The 17,271-nt window shown below is 35.7% G+C and overlaps 1 protein-coding gene across 3 annotated transcripts in view; it reads left to right on the top strand.

Moving 5' to 3' along the window:
* Window positions 1-17,271, top strand: part of LOC117113671 (scavenger receptor cysteine-rich domain superfamily protein-like) — a 49,984-nt gene that overhangs the window by 7,722 nt on the left and 24,991 nt on the right. For 2 of the 3 annotated variants that reach the window (XM_033257081.1, XM_033257078.1), the window contains exons 2-11: window positions 4,223-4,379; window positions 6,107-6,264; window positions 7,349-7,654; window positions 8,940-9,254; window positions 9,947-10,240; window positions 10,823-11,140; window positions 11,693-11,995; window positions 12,536-12,865; window positions 14,774-14,812; window positions 15,486-15,788. In XM_033257081.1, the coding sequence (XP_033112972.1) occupies window positions 4,223-4,379; window positions 6,107-6,264; window positions 7,349-7,654; window positions 8,940-9,254; window positions 9,947-10,240; window positions 10,823-11,140; window positions 11,693-11,995; window positions 12,536-12,865; window positions 14,774-14,812; window positions 15,486-15,788 (2,523 nt within the window). The remainder of the gene's footprint in view (window positions 1-4,222; window positions 4,380-6,106; window positions 6,265-7,348; window positions 7,655-8,939; window positions 9,255-9,946; window positions 10,241-10,822; window positions 11,141-11,692; window positions 11,996-12,535; window positions 12,866-14,773; window positions 14,813-15,485; window positions 15,789-17,271) is intronic. The other variant, XM_033257080.1, reaches the window with a different exon arrangement.

Below are 17,271 nucleotides of genomic sequence, written 5' to 3'. Positions count from 1 at the left end.
TTATACCCCTGGGTGGAGAGAAGCAATGCAGATAAAGTGCCTTGCCCAAGGACACAAGTGAAATGCATGAGGGATTAAAACCCTGACCTCGAGGTAGAGAGAGCGGCTTAGCTCAGTCGGCTAAACTGGTAGTAGGCACTGTGTGTGCGCTGAACCGTGGAGATCTATTGGTCCCCGGTTAAATTTCCATCGCTGCTCTCCTTGTATTTCAGCTAAAGGGCTGAATTGCAAGTTACGATAGCGCACCGTCTTTTGGATGAGACATTTAAGCCATTGGTCCCATGTGCATTTATGGCCCATGTGCACGTTAAAGAACGCAGTACACTTCGGAAAAGAGTAGGGGATTGTCTCCCGGTGTACTGCCCAATCACGACCAGAAGGACGCCACTGGAAATTAAGTTATCAGAAGTTTGTGGGTTATCCTTGGTGTTTACACTAAATAAATCCAGTTCAATCCATTAACCCAACCGTTCCCAGTCTTCCCCTGGACTCTACCAGAAGAGCCTACTGTACATGATAGAACCCCTGACTATCCCAAAATCCTGGCTATGGCCTGAAATCCAAGATTTGAGACTCTTGCAGGAATTTCATATAATGTGGTATAATTGACTAAATTGAGCAATTAATGATATTCTATCAGTCAGTGTGAAAGTGGATAGCCCAGTCATGCAGCTTGCTCATGTCGTCATGTTGGTTTTCATGTCGTCTGATCATCAAAAAGGTGAGAACTTAATGACCTTTCATATTGTTGCAGATCATTGTTTGTGGGATAGTGGCAGACTTGTATGATTTGTCCGTGACACACCAATTGGCACAGTGCACTCATGAACAATGCTATTACCGTTGTTTATCTTATTTCAGTTTACCCAATGAATTTAACCATGGAGTTAACCGAAAGAATAACACAACCTCTCCAAGTCTTCAAAACATATGAAGGTCTTTCACTTTTTCCGAAGGTGTTGAACTTGTATTGTTATTAATTTCTTTGCTACAGCCCATTGTTGTTCTGTCATTGTCTCTGTCACATGGCTTTGTAATCACACTAAGCAACTGTTTATTCAGGTATGCTGTTAATGGGGGGTTATGACCACACTTTGACCTTTTTCTTTGTTTCTTTATCAATATTATATTTTTCTTTTCCTGTCAGCTCATCAAGGATATGGTGTAAAGTAATTGTACTTATGAAGAGCCATTCTGAAGTCTCTCATTCTCAAGTGTTTTTTTTTTTAATAATAAGAAACAAATATATAAAAACATACTTTTCATTTAATGATAATTATGTGCAATTTATAAAGTATTGTGTCAAAAGCAGCCCTAAAATAATTCTTTAATTGATAAATAAAATAGTTTTTTTGAAATATGAAAGTACTGTATAAATTTTTGCAGCTACCGGTATGTGGTAGAGTGAATCCCCTTCCTTACTGTAGTACAGTTCCTTTAAACATTTGCATATTAAAACAGAAGACTGCATTATACAGTAGATGGTGTTAGTACCATTCCAAAACCAGGGTTTTGTTGTTAATTTTGGGTGTTGACCTTTTCCTAGTGCGAGTACTCAAGGATGTGTAGTAGATTGCTGGGTGTTAGTAGTACGGGCCCCTTTGGAATCTGGGTCTAGGGCCCAAATACGTTTCACACTGAACATTATTAAAATATCCTGAAAAGAATTTGCTGTATGGGCCTGTTTATGAAAATAGGATCCTAAAAGAGAAACATTTTAGTTGTCACTTTCCATTTAACTACAGTAATTCAAAAACATAATGAGAATGAAAATTTCCTTTCATTTAATGAGGCCTGAGGTAATGTTTGAATGTCTTGCGAATACAAAACAAAAGTAATGCAACAAAAGTTCATTTCAAGTGTCGTCTTTGAAATTTGTTATAGGGCCTGATTTTCTTTTTTCATTTTTTTAATGAAAGAAAAATTGTTGAGAATCTTCAAAATCATTGTTGATAAACTTTGGAAAGAATTTTGATAAAACATTTTATTTTGCAAACAATTTGTCCCGTAACTTGAACTAGCAACGTAGAATGTTTTTTTGTGTGTGTGTGTGTGTGTAGGTTTCACTATTTCGTTTATTTATATTGCATTTTCAAGAGGGTACTGCATTCAAATGTATTATTCAAAATGGACAATTCTTCAAAAGAACTATATCTACAAAGAGGTCCTTTAGAAAAAATAATGACAAGGTAAACTATAACATCCTCAATGATTGCCTCCTCAAATTCCCATAACATTTAACTAAATGCCTCGCAACATTTTCACTTTCATTTAACAAAGTGCAGAGCACAGGTATATGCTAGTTCATTATAATTATTGCAACCATAAGATTGATAATATTTTTCCCATGAGGAAAAACTGAATTTTTAACTATTCCTTTTTTGTGTAAAATCATCACAAAGCAAAAGTGGTGACACCAAAATTTGTCCGATGGCAGAGGACGGGTGATGCTTCAGAGACTCTCGATAGTGTCCAGAGGGCAAGTTCTCAAGGGGCTCCGACATTAGAGATTTTGAGTGCTTTCTTGATCCGTGATCGATCTTGCAGCCTCCTATTCTGTAAACTTTATAGATTTTTCTCCTTAACGAATTGTGTTTTAAATGTTAATTTATTCTTGATTCTTGAGTTGGGCTGCCCCACTTCAAAAGGGCCCAGTGTTGCGTCGTGGTCTTCACTTTTTACTTTTCATTATTACTTTTTTATAATTTTACTTCTTCTCGCAGGCCAGAATAAACTGCTCTGTGGGTGCGTTAGTCTGCTGTATATAACAATACAAGAAATGACAAATCTCTGCACTTTAAAGGCTAACTATAATATTAATGTTACTGTAGCTCTTATTTAGAGCTAATAAATATTATAGTTAGTCTTTAAAGTACTGAGATTTGTATAGTCTTTATGTGAAATAATGTATGTTGGACCCAGGTGGTGCTATGTGTATGAATGTTGGAATGGCCCACATAAATGAAACGATTGATTGATTGATTGTTTTAATGAATTAACTATGATGTGAATTCATGTGTATCTGTCTTTTTGGAAGTCATCCAGATTCAGATTTATATTTCAAAATAAGCTTACTGTTTTACTTATTATATTATTGGTACCAGTCATATGTTAAAAGGAGAGAATAATTTTAATTTAAAATTTTTGTTTTTATTTAAATGTACTTAGTAGTGCAAAAACTTTTAATTGATCAAAATGAAAACATTACAATTTATACAGTACTTCAAAACTCAACGTACAAGTTTGCTGGTAGTGCTCATTCCGTCTCTCTCTCTCTCTCTCTCTCTCTCTCTCTCTCTCTTTTATTTATTTTTTTTTTAGAACCAGAATGTACATAGGTGATTATATAAGGTGTTGGCATCATTATTTCCCTAGTCATTGGATACTGAGAATGGGCAGACCTGCACATTGTGCAACTTTCTCCCTGGGGAGTATCCCTGGTCATTGCTGCTTGTATGCACACGATTCACAACATTCAGTGCATTACTATCCTACCAGTTACCCATTTGTACTCCTGGGTGGAAAGGGCCCAAGGACACAAGCAAAGCATTGAGTGTTGGTCTCGAACTCCAGATCTCACAACTTTAAATTAACTGTTTGCCATGCAACGCTTTCATAATTTGTTGGTTCTTGAAGCTACAGGTAGTACTGAATTAATGCAGTGTAGTAAGCAATATAAATCTTGTGCCATTTGCTCAGAATTGCAAAAGTAGAACATTGGCAACTCTGAACAATCCAATGAAACTTTTTCAGTTAATTCTTATCACAGGTGTGTTGGCTTAATTTGCTTAAACTCTCAAAACTCACATTGCTCTTTAACTGGCCAGTTGCCAAAGTTCAGTTTCTGTTAAGTCGCACGGCTGGAAAACAATGTGTGACCGCACATTTCATTTCCCCCCCCCCCCCAACAACCGCTGATGGGCTTCTACAGTTTACTTTACATTACACATTTGTTGCTTACTTTACACCACTACTGTTGGGCTATAGGGTGTACAGGCAACATTTGGTGTTGGAGACATTTTATTGGTCAGATGCACAATTTTTTTTTTTTGCAGGTCTGTTGAGTGTAGTTGCAAAGTATTATATTTTAAAGATGTGTCACAAAAAATTATTTACAGAATGTTATGATTTGTAATTTTTCCACAAGGAATTTAATTACCGACAAATATATTGTACAACAGTTTTTATAATTTTCATCATTAGAATTCATTGATCTTTACAGTGGACGGAGATGTGCGACTAAGCGGTGGCCGTAATCCCCTAGAGGGCAGAGTTGAAGTTTATTTTAAGGGAGAGTGGGGGACAATTTGTGATGATGATTGGGGAATCCAGGATGCAGATGTTGTATGCAGACAACTTGGATACAACATGGCTGCCAGGTAAATAAAAATCCAATCGTAGGGTATCATGGCAATGCCCTTATTTACCATTAATGTAAGCTTTGTAAGACACACTGGATATTCCATTATAATCACCTCTGTGCTCTGCTGCCCTCAATGTCAACTTTTTAAAATGACGTACAGTAATTAGCTTATCAGTATTAGTATGGTAAAGCAGCATGATTTACTGCAGTAAGTGATTTTTTTTTTGTTAAAATGGTCGCAGCTCCACTCTATGGTAGTGGCACAGACTAGACAGGGTTACAGCACTTTTTTGTGAACTAATGACTTCCTACTGACCAATCAAGTAGGTAAGTATTGACCTAGGCATACACCATAATATAAATAATTTTAACTAATCATATACTTTTAATAATGTGTATTATAAGCCATAAAATTATTAACATATAACAGAGATGTAAACAAAATTTGACTACCCTAGATGACTGTAGCATAAATGGTGAGATGACTGCCCCATAATTATAGCATGGAGGTATAAAAAAATAGTACCTCTAGATGATTGTCTCATTTGATGTAGTGTTAGTTACAGTATTGTATGGCTAGGCCTACTAATAGTTTAGATGACTAATACAGTTTGTGAAAGATGATTGACAGATAAAATTAAGATAGCTTGCAGCTACAGTGAACACCATCTCCCTGGTGTAGCTGAACTGCTTGCAGCTAATCAGTGCCTCCCTGTTGTACTGTACAGTTTTCGACTTATCAGCCCTGGGCAGTAGTGGAGTACAATGCTGCTGTAATTATACAATAATTTGTGTTGGTTCATTGACTTCTACATTTTTGTGTTTGTTAATCAGTGTGACAGCGTCTGCTGTACACTTGTGTATTTGATACAGATCTGATCAAGGCACAGTACTGTTCCTTGATCTGATCAGCATCTTTGTTAACTAATACATTTTATAAAAAGTCTAAATAAAAAATTAAAGAAATAAATAAATAAAGCTACATAATAATATAATAACTTGTGAAAAAAAAAATACAAATTGCAAACACTAACTGAATAAAAAATTACTGTTTGATTAAAATGAAATCAAAATGACAATGAATTGATTAGAATGAAATCGAAATGATACTGAATTAAATAGCAAATACTGTAGATGAAATGTGTATTTTGAAGTGGCAATGCTAGCGAGTGGCCAGATAAGTAATTTCCTCCTTTGGACAATCATGGTTACACTGTGTATAATTGCACCAGCCTCCACATTTGTTTGTCTAGTTGCTGATCCATGGTGCGGTCAAGGGCCAATCTCTTTTGTCATGGTGGCTGCAGTCCCCTTTACCGTCAGGGCGATTTTGAGTGTGGGGCCTAGAGTTCATCACACGACAAGGCAAAAAAGTACTATTTTTCAGGGGAATAGTATATATCATTGTTATCACTGATATAGAATATGAACCAATTTAATTGAGATGAAAGTAAGAAAACAGAGGGTGGTCAGAGAGAGCTTAATAATTATCTGTTTTGATCAAATTTTTAACATTTTTGAGTTGGAGGTCATTCAATCATTACAGTACTTGATAGTACAGTATAACTCAATTCTTTCAATATAGCTTTGTAACACTTTTTTTAAGGTTTGTCAGATGGGCAATTACATTAGAAATTACATTAATTAAAATATATTTAAACTATATTTTGTGACATCAGTATATTTAATACCGTGTATTGTCAAAGGTTATTTAATGATCTAGCTTCATATTTCTTTGTATAGGTTGGGATGTTGCTTGTCCTTTGGTCCAGGAACTGGACCAATACACGTGGATAACTTAGCCTGTCGAGGGGATGAGCATTCCATGGAGGAGTGTCCATTCAATGGTTGGGGGCGCCACAACTGTGGTCATTGGGAAGATGCTGGAGTTGTTTGCACAAGTAAGTTTCACATAGAGTCAAAAGAAATTTGTTGGCTAAGACTAACCCACCCAAAGTCTATAAAATCTAAGGTTGACTTTATAATTTTTTATTTTATCAAGAAGAACTCTTTTCATACTTGATATTTAAAAAGACCAATTTTCAAGTATATATAATAAATTGGATATCAGTCATGGATTTTCGCCATGTTGTTATACAGTATTAAAATTTTACCAACCAAAAGTGAGCATGAGTAAAAAAAAGTAAATGATAAAAAATGTTGCAACCAACTGATCTCAATTTTAAAATTTTACTGATCTTCAACATTATAACAATTATGATGTTCTACTGCAGTGCAGATATTATAAAACTCAAAGTAACAGTTATATTAAATACAAAGATTTTCACTGTGTACTGCATAATTTTTGTTGTCTTCTTCTTCCTGATGGAGGACCAACTTCACAGTTAAAGCTTTGGCCTGAGACAGATATGGACTAATCATTCTTATAACATACTTCTCCCTTAAGGGTCCCGTTGTGTCATGCGCAGGTCAAGAAGGCGCGCTGTTTACTCCACAGTGGCAGGGGCTGTGAGATGTACCAGTACACCAGGGTAACCCCCTACTCCTTTTGAAAGATGTACTGGGTTCCGTTATATTGCAGATGAGCCAATTGTGTACACTGGGCCTACAGTTTATAGTCCTTACTCGAGAAGACTTGTTCCACCTTCAGAACCATAGTGTGCTGTTCGAATCAGCGCTGTTATTATGGGTGTAGGTTGCGGTGCTCATGCCTTAACCTTTGACTCACTGTCAGGTTGACTTCTTTAAAATTGCATTGAACAAGAAACCTGATGAAATTGTTTACTCATTTCTGAGAATATTTGAATTACTGTAGTTTGTGTAATTATTGAAAATTAGAACAAGGAAATATTTGTTTTTTGGCGATTGAAATGAAATAATACTGTTAATTTTGTCTTTACTATTCTGCTTACTATCATTGTCCATTACCATTTAGTAATGAACTTTAATGTTTATATGATAATCTGTACCAAATGACAAAATATCTTCTTTTTTTTCACAAACTCAAATCTTTTTTGTTAAAAGACCCAATTAGGTTAAAGGAAGGCTTAACACCACTTGATGGGCGAGTTGAAGTGTACATGAATGGCAACTGGGGGACAATATGCAATACAAACTGGGGAATCGAGGACTCCTTGGTGGTGTGCCGGATGTTAGGAGGATACACAGCCAATAATTATACACAAACCGTTATACCAGGCACAGGGGCGGTTCATTTAGACAGAGTGCAGTGTAATGGGACAGAGATTGTACTCGATCAATGCCAAAAAGATGCTGAGGTTGAAATCAGCTGTTTAGATCATACGCAGGATGTTGGTGTAAACTGTTCGAGTGAGTAAAATAAGCAGTCTGATTGGCTGTGGACTTTTGCATACAGAGCTGTTTTGTGTTTGTAATAGTTTCGACAATAAATAATTGAGAAAATATTTGATAATTTAGGATTATAAATATTTAAATAATATAATAAAATCTTTGTAGCTTGATGGTAAAGATAATTGAACACCACGTGCAATATGGCCCATGTAAAGATTGTAGTACTATACACTCTTCTGGGAAAAAAAAGGGGATTGTTTCTCTTCGACCAATCACCACCAGAAAGACCACACTGGAAATAATCTTGAACTTTCATGGTTTATTCTTTGAACCGAATAAACCCAATCCCATTCGACCGTGGTTTGTTATTGTGCTACAATAATTCTTCGCCCTTGTGCCTAAACAAATAAAAAGAATATAATTTAAATGTAAAAACATGTTTTTGTATTTCTTATGTAATTCTCGATGTTTATTATGCATATAAACGAGGGGCCCCATGTCTGGGAAACAGAATCTTTGCTCTATGACTGCATTATTAATTGTCTCCCTCAAGTTAACTGGTCTTACTTGTCATCTGCCACTTTTATCTTCTAAATCATGTGAAATGATTACGTCAGTCTTTTCGCTGAATATGGCTAGAACAGTATCCTCTAAGCTATTTTTTTTCAGGAACATGACCGTCTGTTGCAGCTGAAGCGTATGTCTGGGAAACAACCGTAAGCGTGGTGACTAAAACATTATTATTCCAACTTGTATTGTTCTAGATCATTCACCATGGTCTCTAAGAATGAGATTGCCATAGGGGTGTTACAATAAACTAGGATAGTATTTTCGGTGCAAGTCACACCAAGGACAAGTCTGAAGACTTGCTTCCAGTGAGGTCCTTCTGGTGGTGAATTTGGACAATATAATGGGAGACAATCCCCTACTCTTTTCCGAAAAGTGTACTGTGTTCTTTAACGAGCGCATGAGCCATAATGCAAACAGGACAAACGGTTTAAATGTCTCATCCAAAAAAATGGTGCGCTATCGTAACTTGTATTCAGCCTTCCAGCTGAAACACAAGGAGAGCAGCGATGGGAATTGAACCGGGGACCAAGCGATCTCCACGGTTTAGTGCACACACAGTGGCTACCAGCAGTTTAGCCAACTGAGCTACAACTGTTAAGAAAGCTCATTAAACCATATCTTCTGGAAGTGGCTCCTTCCAGCTTTGGTCTCCTGATAATACATTTTATGGTTTATAATATGCCAATGTTGCCTTTTTATTTGTAGTTTTTTTCTTTTAATGTTGTTTCTTTAGGACATATACGATTAGCCAATGGAAACCATCCGCTGGAGGGAAGGTTAGAAGTCTTCAACCATGATCAATGGGGTACAGTCTGCGATGACAGGTTTTCTGCCTCCGAAGCTGAAGTTGTTTGTCGACATCTTGGAAACTATGTACCTGACCCAAGTAAATCATACTCATGTTGTGCAAGGTTTGGTGAGGGGAAAGGTCCAGTTCAGATGACCCAATTAGTTTGTACCGGCAGCGAAAAGAAAATAGAAGACTGTCAGTTTCAAAGAAGGAATCATAATTGTCCTCATACAGAGGACATTAGTGTCCACTGTTCAGGTAATCCAGTCTTCAGAATGAACAAATTCTATTTAAAATATTTGATGTGACATCTCTTGATAAGCTTTGGAAAGTGTATTCAACCACCATGGATTTTTTTTTTAGCACTTAGAGGTCACATTTCTTGTACAAGCATTGGTAGGTATTATATCCACTCTGTGTTATCCTAGTATGTGAGATGACATGTCTCTTACAAACTTCGAAAAGCTAATCCACCATTATTTCTGCCATTACTGGAGGCCACACTCTTTGCATAAAGTGTATCTAATCACCATGGGTCCTCATAGTCCTAAAGGTAATATTTATTGCACATATTTTGGTAAGGGACATATTGCTCTTTAGTCCGTTCATCATGTAATAGAAAGGTATTCACCATATACTTGATGACTCTTTTGCAGGCTTTTCTTAAAAGGTTTCTTTAAATTCTTGAGAAAAACAATAATATGTTCTTCCACAAGAAATGTTTCAAAAGGAGCTTGTATGTAGCACTTGGCCTAACCAAAAACTCTAAATTAAAATTAAAAGATTGAACTACATGGTACAAGTTTAAATCTTTATTAAAGAATGGACACTTATAAAAATCCAATTCTTTTGGTCATTATTATGAATTTCTTTTTAGTAGGCTTCTGAAATATGGTGAATATATAAAAATAAAATAATGCTATGGGACCAGGTACTGATTTTCCTTTCAGACCTTCGATTGTCTGATGATTACAGTAGTCTTCAAGGCAAGCTGGAGTATATTGAAAACCATGAATGGGGTGAGATCTGCTCCGATGACTGGGATATTAATGATGCAAACGTCGCCTGCCAGCAGCTGTACAATACAACTGCTACATCGATATATTTCAGAGATTCTCGGACGAGTGTACAACCGTTGTTTGGCGGCTTCCAATGCAATGGAACAGAATCTAGATTGTCTGCTTGCCCTAGGTCAACCTATGACATATGTACAAGTAGACATGTGGCCGGTATCAAATGTAAAGGCAAGTTGTGTTTGCGTCATGTTTATTTTCCGTCAGAACAACACTCACTATTCTCTCCAGCTGGTGGAGAAGGTTGCACCAAATTCAAACCATCTGGAATTTCCATCTTATCCTGGAAAATGGTATGGTCCAGATTGTTTGTAAAATGTTTCAAAACTTTAGACAAAATCATACTCGGACCACGATGCTCCATAAGCCATGATTTAAGAGAATGTCAATATTTTCCTCTACATACCTTTTCAAAGTGAATGTGATAGACCACCCATCAAAGCTATTCAGTGTTTAACTGTATAATTAAAATCTTGGATAGATGCATCTCCATCAAACTTTCATGATCATTATTGTCATTATCATCTTCTTCATCACTGTTGTCATCATCATACTCATCATCGTATTGTTCATCATCATATTTAATATTATTTATTATAATATATTTACATATACATATTATGTAAATATAGTGTTACACTCAAATATAGTAAATAGAGTAGTACATACTCTACATATATTTTTTAAAAGTGAAAAATTATCAATTACATTATAAATTATTAAAATATTTATATGTATATTCATACTGTTCAGGACTGATAAAAGTTCGCCTGCAGGATGGGCCAAATACAATGGAAGGCCGTGTTGAGATATTTTTTAACGGTGAATGGGGCACAGTTTGTGATGACGGTTGGAGCATAGAAGAGGCTGCAGTTGTTTGCAGACAACTCGGCAACTACGATGTAAGATCTGCCAAATGTTGCAGCGAGTATCCAAGCAAGATTAGTGGCACTATTCATCTGGATGATGTGTATTGTCAGGGAAATGAGAGGAGGCTGGAGTTATGTTCCCATAATCAGTGGGGTGAACATAATTGCGGAAACCATGAGAATGCAGGCGTAATTTGCTCAGGTAATTAATTATTCTGGATTGTTTTTCTTTATTATACGTTGGTTTGGAGCAGTTTGGCGCAACGGTTGTGGTTCTGCTTCTCAACCTTGAGGTTGGAGGTTCAATCCCTCGATGTGCTTTTTGCTTGTGTCTTAAGCATTTCACTTTACCTGCAGTTGTCTCTCTCCACCTAGGAGTACAACTGGGTACCTGGTAGCTTCAAACACAAAAAAGTGCTAATTACACCTACAACATTCCCTCCCCAGGGACTTGAATATGTATTCCATATGTGTGTCATCCAATGACTGAGGGTAATAATGTTAAGTGCATAAAGGTCTCTACAATATGCACTCTATAAGTCGACCATTTTTTAAATTTTTTTATTATTACAACGCCAAATGGTTCTTATTTTAGAAGTGGACAATGTGAAGTACTCCAAGCATTTTTGTATAAAGTGAATGTTTTGTTGGTTATTATTATAATGTAAAATAAACCATTAAGTCCCAATTTGTATCCATGCCTCCATCTAATTATGGCAATGCTAAAGTTCAATTTGCATTCATGTATTTTCAGATTTGAGAATACCATCAACAAACAACCAAGCAACATCGAACATTGGCCCAATCGAGTTGCTAGTTGATGGAAGGTGGGGGCATATTTGTGCTGAGAATTTGACCCTTGCTGCAGCCAACGTGACGTGTCATCAAGTTCATAACACTGATGTGATATCCATACAGATATATGAAAGTCCGGCAATTCCAAGAATCAGCTACTTGGATTGTGACGGTCAAGAGAGTATGATTGCGAATTGTTCCCAGGGTACATGGGTGAATACCTCATGTCCAAGCGGTCATATTGGTGGTGTTCTATGTCATGGTAAAGTACAAGACAAAATCTATATGTATGTAGCTATGTACGTAGTGTTAAAGATAAATAATAACTAATGGTGTTGTTTGTAACGCGTTGATTGAATTTTGCCCACAGAATGTTTATTAAATATTATGCGTAGTCTAGAAATACTCCATTCTAAATATTCAATCATGGATAAAACAGGTTTTGTGAAGTCTGTAAGGTTCAACACTAGTCACTGAGCCAAGCTCGGTAATCTAGTGGCTATGGCACCAGGCTAGTTATCTAGAAGTTGGGGGGTTCAATTCCCACCCGAATCACTTACAAATTTTTTTGCAATTATTTTGGGACGTACTGAGTATTCGGTACAATAACACATCAAGTAGGGACAAAACGTCACTCCTATGTATTTTCCTGATGCAAACTCACATAGAAATAAAAAAATGTGATATAAAGAATAACAAAATATATTAATTACAGTAATTACACAAGAATGTTGATCATGTTTGTTGTATCATTTTAATTTTAATTAAAAACTGGTAAAATAATTCCATCTTTCTCTTGCAGCAGCAAATAAGGTCAGGTTAGTTGGTGGCAGTACACCTCGTGAAGGTCGAGTAGAGGTCAATCATGAAGGGGAATGGGGTACTATATGTGATGACAATTTTGATTTGCCAGAGGCTGAGGTAATTTGTAGACAGTTAGGTTTCATTGGAGCTCACACAGAAAATTGTTGTCAGAAGTTTGGTCCAGGCAGTGACCAGATCTTTCTGGATGACCTCAGCTGTGTTGGAACAGAGTTTAGCATTGAGTTGTGTGGGCATCGTGGATGGGGGAGTCATAACTGCGGACACCATGAAGATGCCGGCGTCATCTGTCAAAGTAATTTGATTCCAGGTAATTTTCTAACATCTGTGTTAAATATTCCCCTCTCCTTAGAATGGAATAGACCAAGTTGTTCATAGGTCATGATTCCTTATGACAAGATATTCCAATTGCACTGCCAAAATGAAAAATAAAGTCTGTGGTATCTAAATACACAACACTCTAGGCATGTTCTTTTTAACTCATGTTTTAATAATAGTGATGATAATAATGCAGAATTTGTTTTGAATGTGCCCATGGGAAAATGGCAAATATTATTACCATTACTCTGGTCATTGGATCTGTAAACAATCATATTTATTTATGATCTCCAGGGGATCCATAATCACGCACCATGTACATAATATAACACCACACAGTAGTTTGCCAAACCTTCAGGTATAATGCATCCTTATAATAATATTAATTTTGACTAGGTTTTTTTTAAACCTTGCAATTTCTGAGGCATGAAAAAGGTTGGATACCTGTGCCTTGCCAAATTTTTATTTCATTTATTTATTTATTTATATATGAAATTAAAAAAAAATCAATGCAAACAAATTGCAGAACACAACAGAAAAGGTCTCCAAATGTAAACTTGAACATCTTTAAATTTGGTTTGGAAAATCCTGACATATCAATAAAATATAAATATGAAAATAATCCTACAGAAACGAGCAATTCCAAATTTATTTAATTATTATTATTATTTTTTTTATTTTTTTTATTTTATTTATTTATTTTTTTTATTTTATTTTAAAGGTGGTAATATTTAATTGTGTAAAAATATCTTTTCTTGTCTGAAGTGGATTCTAGAAATTTTCTGAAGTTTTCACTGTCAATCAAAAATTGATTGATGATGATTGACATTTGATTAAAATGATTGACAGTAGATATATGATGTCAGATTGGAATCACTGGCAAATTTTGCCTGAGGAGGTGGTATATGTAATTGATTGCTTGTTGTCAGGATATTTCTTTGGCATTCCAGTGTAATTTTTGCCTCAAGTGAGAATAGATAAAACAGCATCTGTAAAATTTGAGTTTGTATTATATTCTGTTCTTTTTATGAGTGTTTTTACTGGTTGTTCACAAAGAAAAATACACAAGTTTAACTGACATAAAGGAACATGTGCCTGTGTAATTCTGGTGTAGAACTAAAAAAGAATGCTTATTCTCTTTCTATAATTTGACCTTGGAGGTTACCTTTATTGTAAAGTATTTTAATAGGGAGATTTCGATTTGTGCAACGACGCTAGAACAGAATCACTCATGCGTGACCATTCTACCTGGCGTCCTACATTCTCTGCATACGTAGACTTGGCCTAATTATGTTCCAAAATCTACTCTGCGAGGAGACCTTAACGTGCTTGCATGCACAGATGACTTTTAGTGACATCATTACGTTCTACGTCCTACCGTCGTCGTGCTATCGAAAGCTCCCAAATGGTGGTGGTTAAATGTTTTGTTCTTTTTGTGAAAGGCTTCTGAATATCACCTACCACTGGAACTAGAAGAGTTACTCTCAATAAAAATGTTGAAATTAATACAACATATAAAATTTGAAAAAATACCCAGTACATTAAATATATTTTAATAATGTTGATCACAATTTTTAGTATACTCTGCTTGCGCAGATATACAAAATTTAAGTTAAGGTTCATATCAGTTCATTTCATTTGACAGGCATGTCAAGTACAGTGTGAATGTAGTTTTAACAGGGAGTTCGTAATTGGTCCTACGTTTCGATGGATGGCCAATGGCTGATAGCATCTAGTCCAATATTGTTCAATAATGGAATATGTTTATAGTAATTTTCACTTAGTTTCTGCAGTATTCTCATGCTCCTATCAGGAGCCTATTTTTGAAAATTATTAACAAAGTGTGTGTTTAAGAGTTTGTTCCGTGATTCTAATTCATAGATTTTGTATTTTTTTATAGATGAAGATGAGACATCGGGGGAACCACCAATACTTCAAAGTAAGTATAATTGAATAATAGCTTGTATCGTCTTATCATTATTAGTGTTGTTGTCAGTATTGTAACGCCTATGTGTTCTCGGGGGTGAAACCCTGGGTCCCCCTGTCCAAAGGGGCCCCTGAGGTCCCTTCTACTAATATACTGCACTCTTTTATTCAGAGCCTTGACATTATAGTCCAATAGAAGACACCAAGCTAACAAATTAAAACAATGTAATACCACATGTTTAACCCACGAAAGTGGACTCATATGACAAAACTTGTGACTTCATTTACAGTGTAATTCCCTATAAAATGTTCCACAGCCGGGCTCTTACAAACATTTAAATAATCCGATCCAATACAATGAAGTCAGGGGCTGCTTCACAGAGAATTCAAATTAAATTATAGTAATATAACACTCTACAGTATTGCTTAATATTCCACTGTGAAAGGTGCCCCTCATAATCAACTACCTGTGACTCATCATTACTACACACCACTGGGTGTTGTCTTTGCCATCCTCTCCGCAGCCCTTATTTCCACTGATGTAATCATTATCGTTCTTATCATTCTTTTGTATATTATTATTACTTTGTATTTATTCATATTTTAAAAAAAATTATTTTCTGTCACTCTGTTTTTCTTAATATTGAATTTAAGATTACGCCAGTCTGCTTTTACCATGTTTTTAGGTTCGATTCGGCTCAGAGGTGGCTCGTCTGTATTATCAGGTCGTGTTGAGGTCTTAAAAGATGGCAATTATGGTACCGTCTGCGATGATGGGTTTGGCTTAGAAGAGGCAACAGTAGTCTGTCACCAACTCGGGTTTGCTGCTGCTGATCCCGTAGACTGCTGCCCTTCTTTTGGAGGTGGTTCAGGCCAGATCTTACTCGATGGTCTTCAATGCCGTGGTAATGAAGAAGATTTGTTTAGTTGTGATCACACAACATTACATAACTGTGAACATTATGAAGACGCTGGTGTCAACTGCTTAAGTATGATCTTATTAATCTACATTTTTTATGCCATCAGTGATAAGCTAGACCACTGAATAAAGAATGAAATTCAGTATTTCAATTGCTTCATCTGTGTATTTAAGCAAATTATTAGCTTTCAACTCCAAATTAAAATGAGAAATAATTTTCCTTGCTAATTAGCAGATGTAGTTATCCCTATATTTATTTATTTATTTTGCGAATATACTCCTTTGAAAGAGTGGTGCGTTCAACTTATAAGAAATAACAAAATACAGTTTGAATTACAAGTTTAGTATACAAAAATGAAGATTAGAGGTGAGTCAGATTTGATCAAATACAAGAGGAACCATAATATCAAAAAGCACACACAAAGGAAACACAAAAACTACAACTATAATATACATAAGAAGACACACATACATATAAATAGAAATACACATACAAATGTATACACACACACCTTGCACAAACCCACAAACACATACTGATACATACATTCAAAAACACAATACAAAAAAAATATTACATAAATACACACATCTACACAATCTCTGAAAAAAATGTGCATGTATAATGTCACAAACTAAAATGTACGTACAATATTAAAAATACAATTCACTTAAATAATACCATTGGAAATTAACTAAAACTAAAGAAGAAAAGGTATGTACAGTGTAATTGTTTCAACACTATAAGTTATTAAAGTATTTGATATTTTTTAAATATCTGTTGTTTTAATCAGAATTTTTTAAGAAAAAATTTTAGAATACATCTTTCAGATCTTTAAATATCTTAGAATAATTTTGAGTAGACATACTGTACAAGTCTGTAAAATGGTGGTCAATATAAACTGGCAGTACATTACTGACTAATTGTACATTTATTGATACACCAGCTTTTGTACACACCATTGTCTTTAACCTGGTGGTCAGGGGCTTGAACCTTCGCTGTGCATTTCTATTGTGTTCTTGGACAAGGCGCTTTACCTACGTTTGACTCTTTCCCCGGGGAGCACACTTGTATAGCAATCTTACATGGGGTGGGGGGGTGGAACATGAGACATTTGTGCTACCTATTTTACTAAAAATTATTATGGACTTGAACTAACATTTACCAAAATCCGGTGTCGGTTGAACTACTATTACGGCCATGTAACGTACCAAATGTAACTCTAGGTATTGTCCACACTTGTCATCACAAATATACCCTATACATGCTGAAACTCTTCAATAAATTTCCACACTTATGCTACCAAGTCCTCAAAAATACCCCCGTAAATGTGGCACCTACCCGTATAGACATATGAAGAGCACCCCCCAACCCTTCTGTTCTCCTAAGGAGTATAAATGGATACCTGGTTGAAGTATACTATGGAGGTTAAAAGAGTCGGTGTGGAAAGGTACTAGTCACTATGGCATGTCGTAGTACAGTGTGCTCTTACCTCATACGTTCAGAAATGAATTAATTTAACTGTCTTAACCTTTACTTTCATGCTCTTTCT

The sequence above is a fragment of the Anneissia japonica genome, unplaced genomic scaffold (genome assembly GCF_011630105.1).
Source record: "Anneissia japonica isolate Jap-2015-1 unplaced genomic scaffold, ASM1163010v1 scaffold5623_len388731_cov182, whole genome shotgun sequence".
Lineage (NCBI taxonomy): Eukaryota > Metazoa > Echinodermata > Crinoidea > Comatulida > Comatulidae > Anneissia > Anneissia japonica.
Note: the sequence above shows the minus strand (reverse complement) of the source record. Positions and strands in the feature narration are given on the sequence as shown.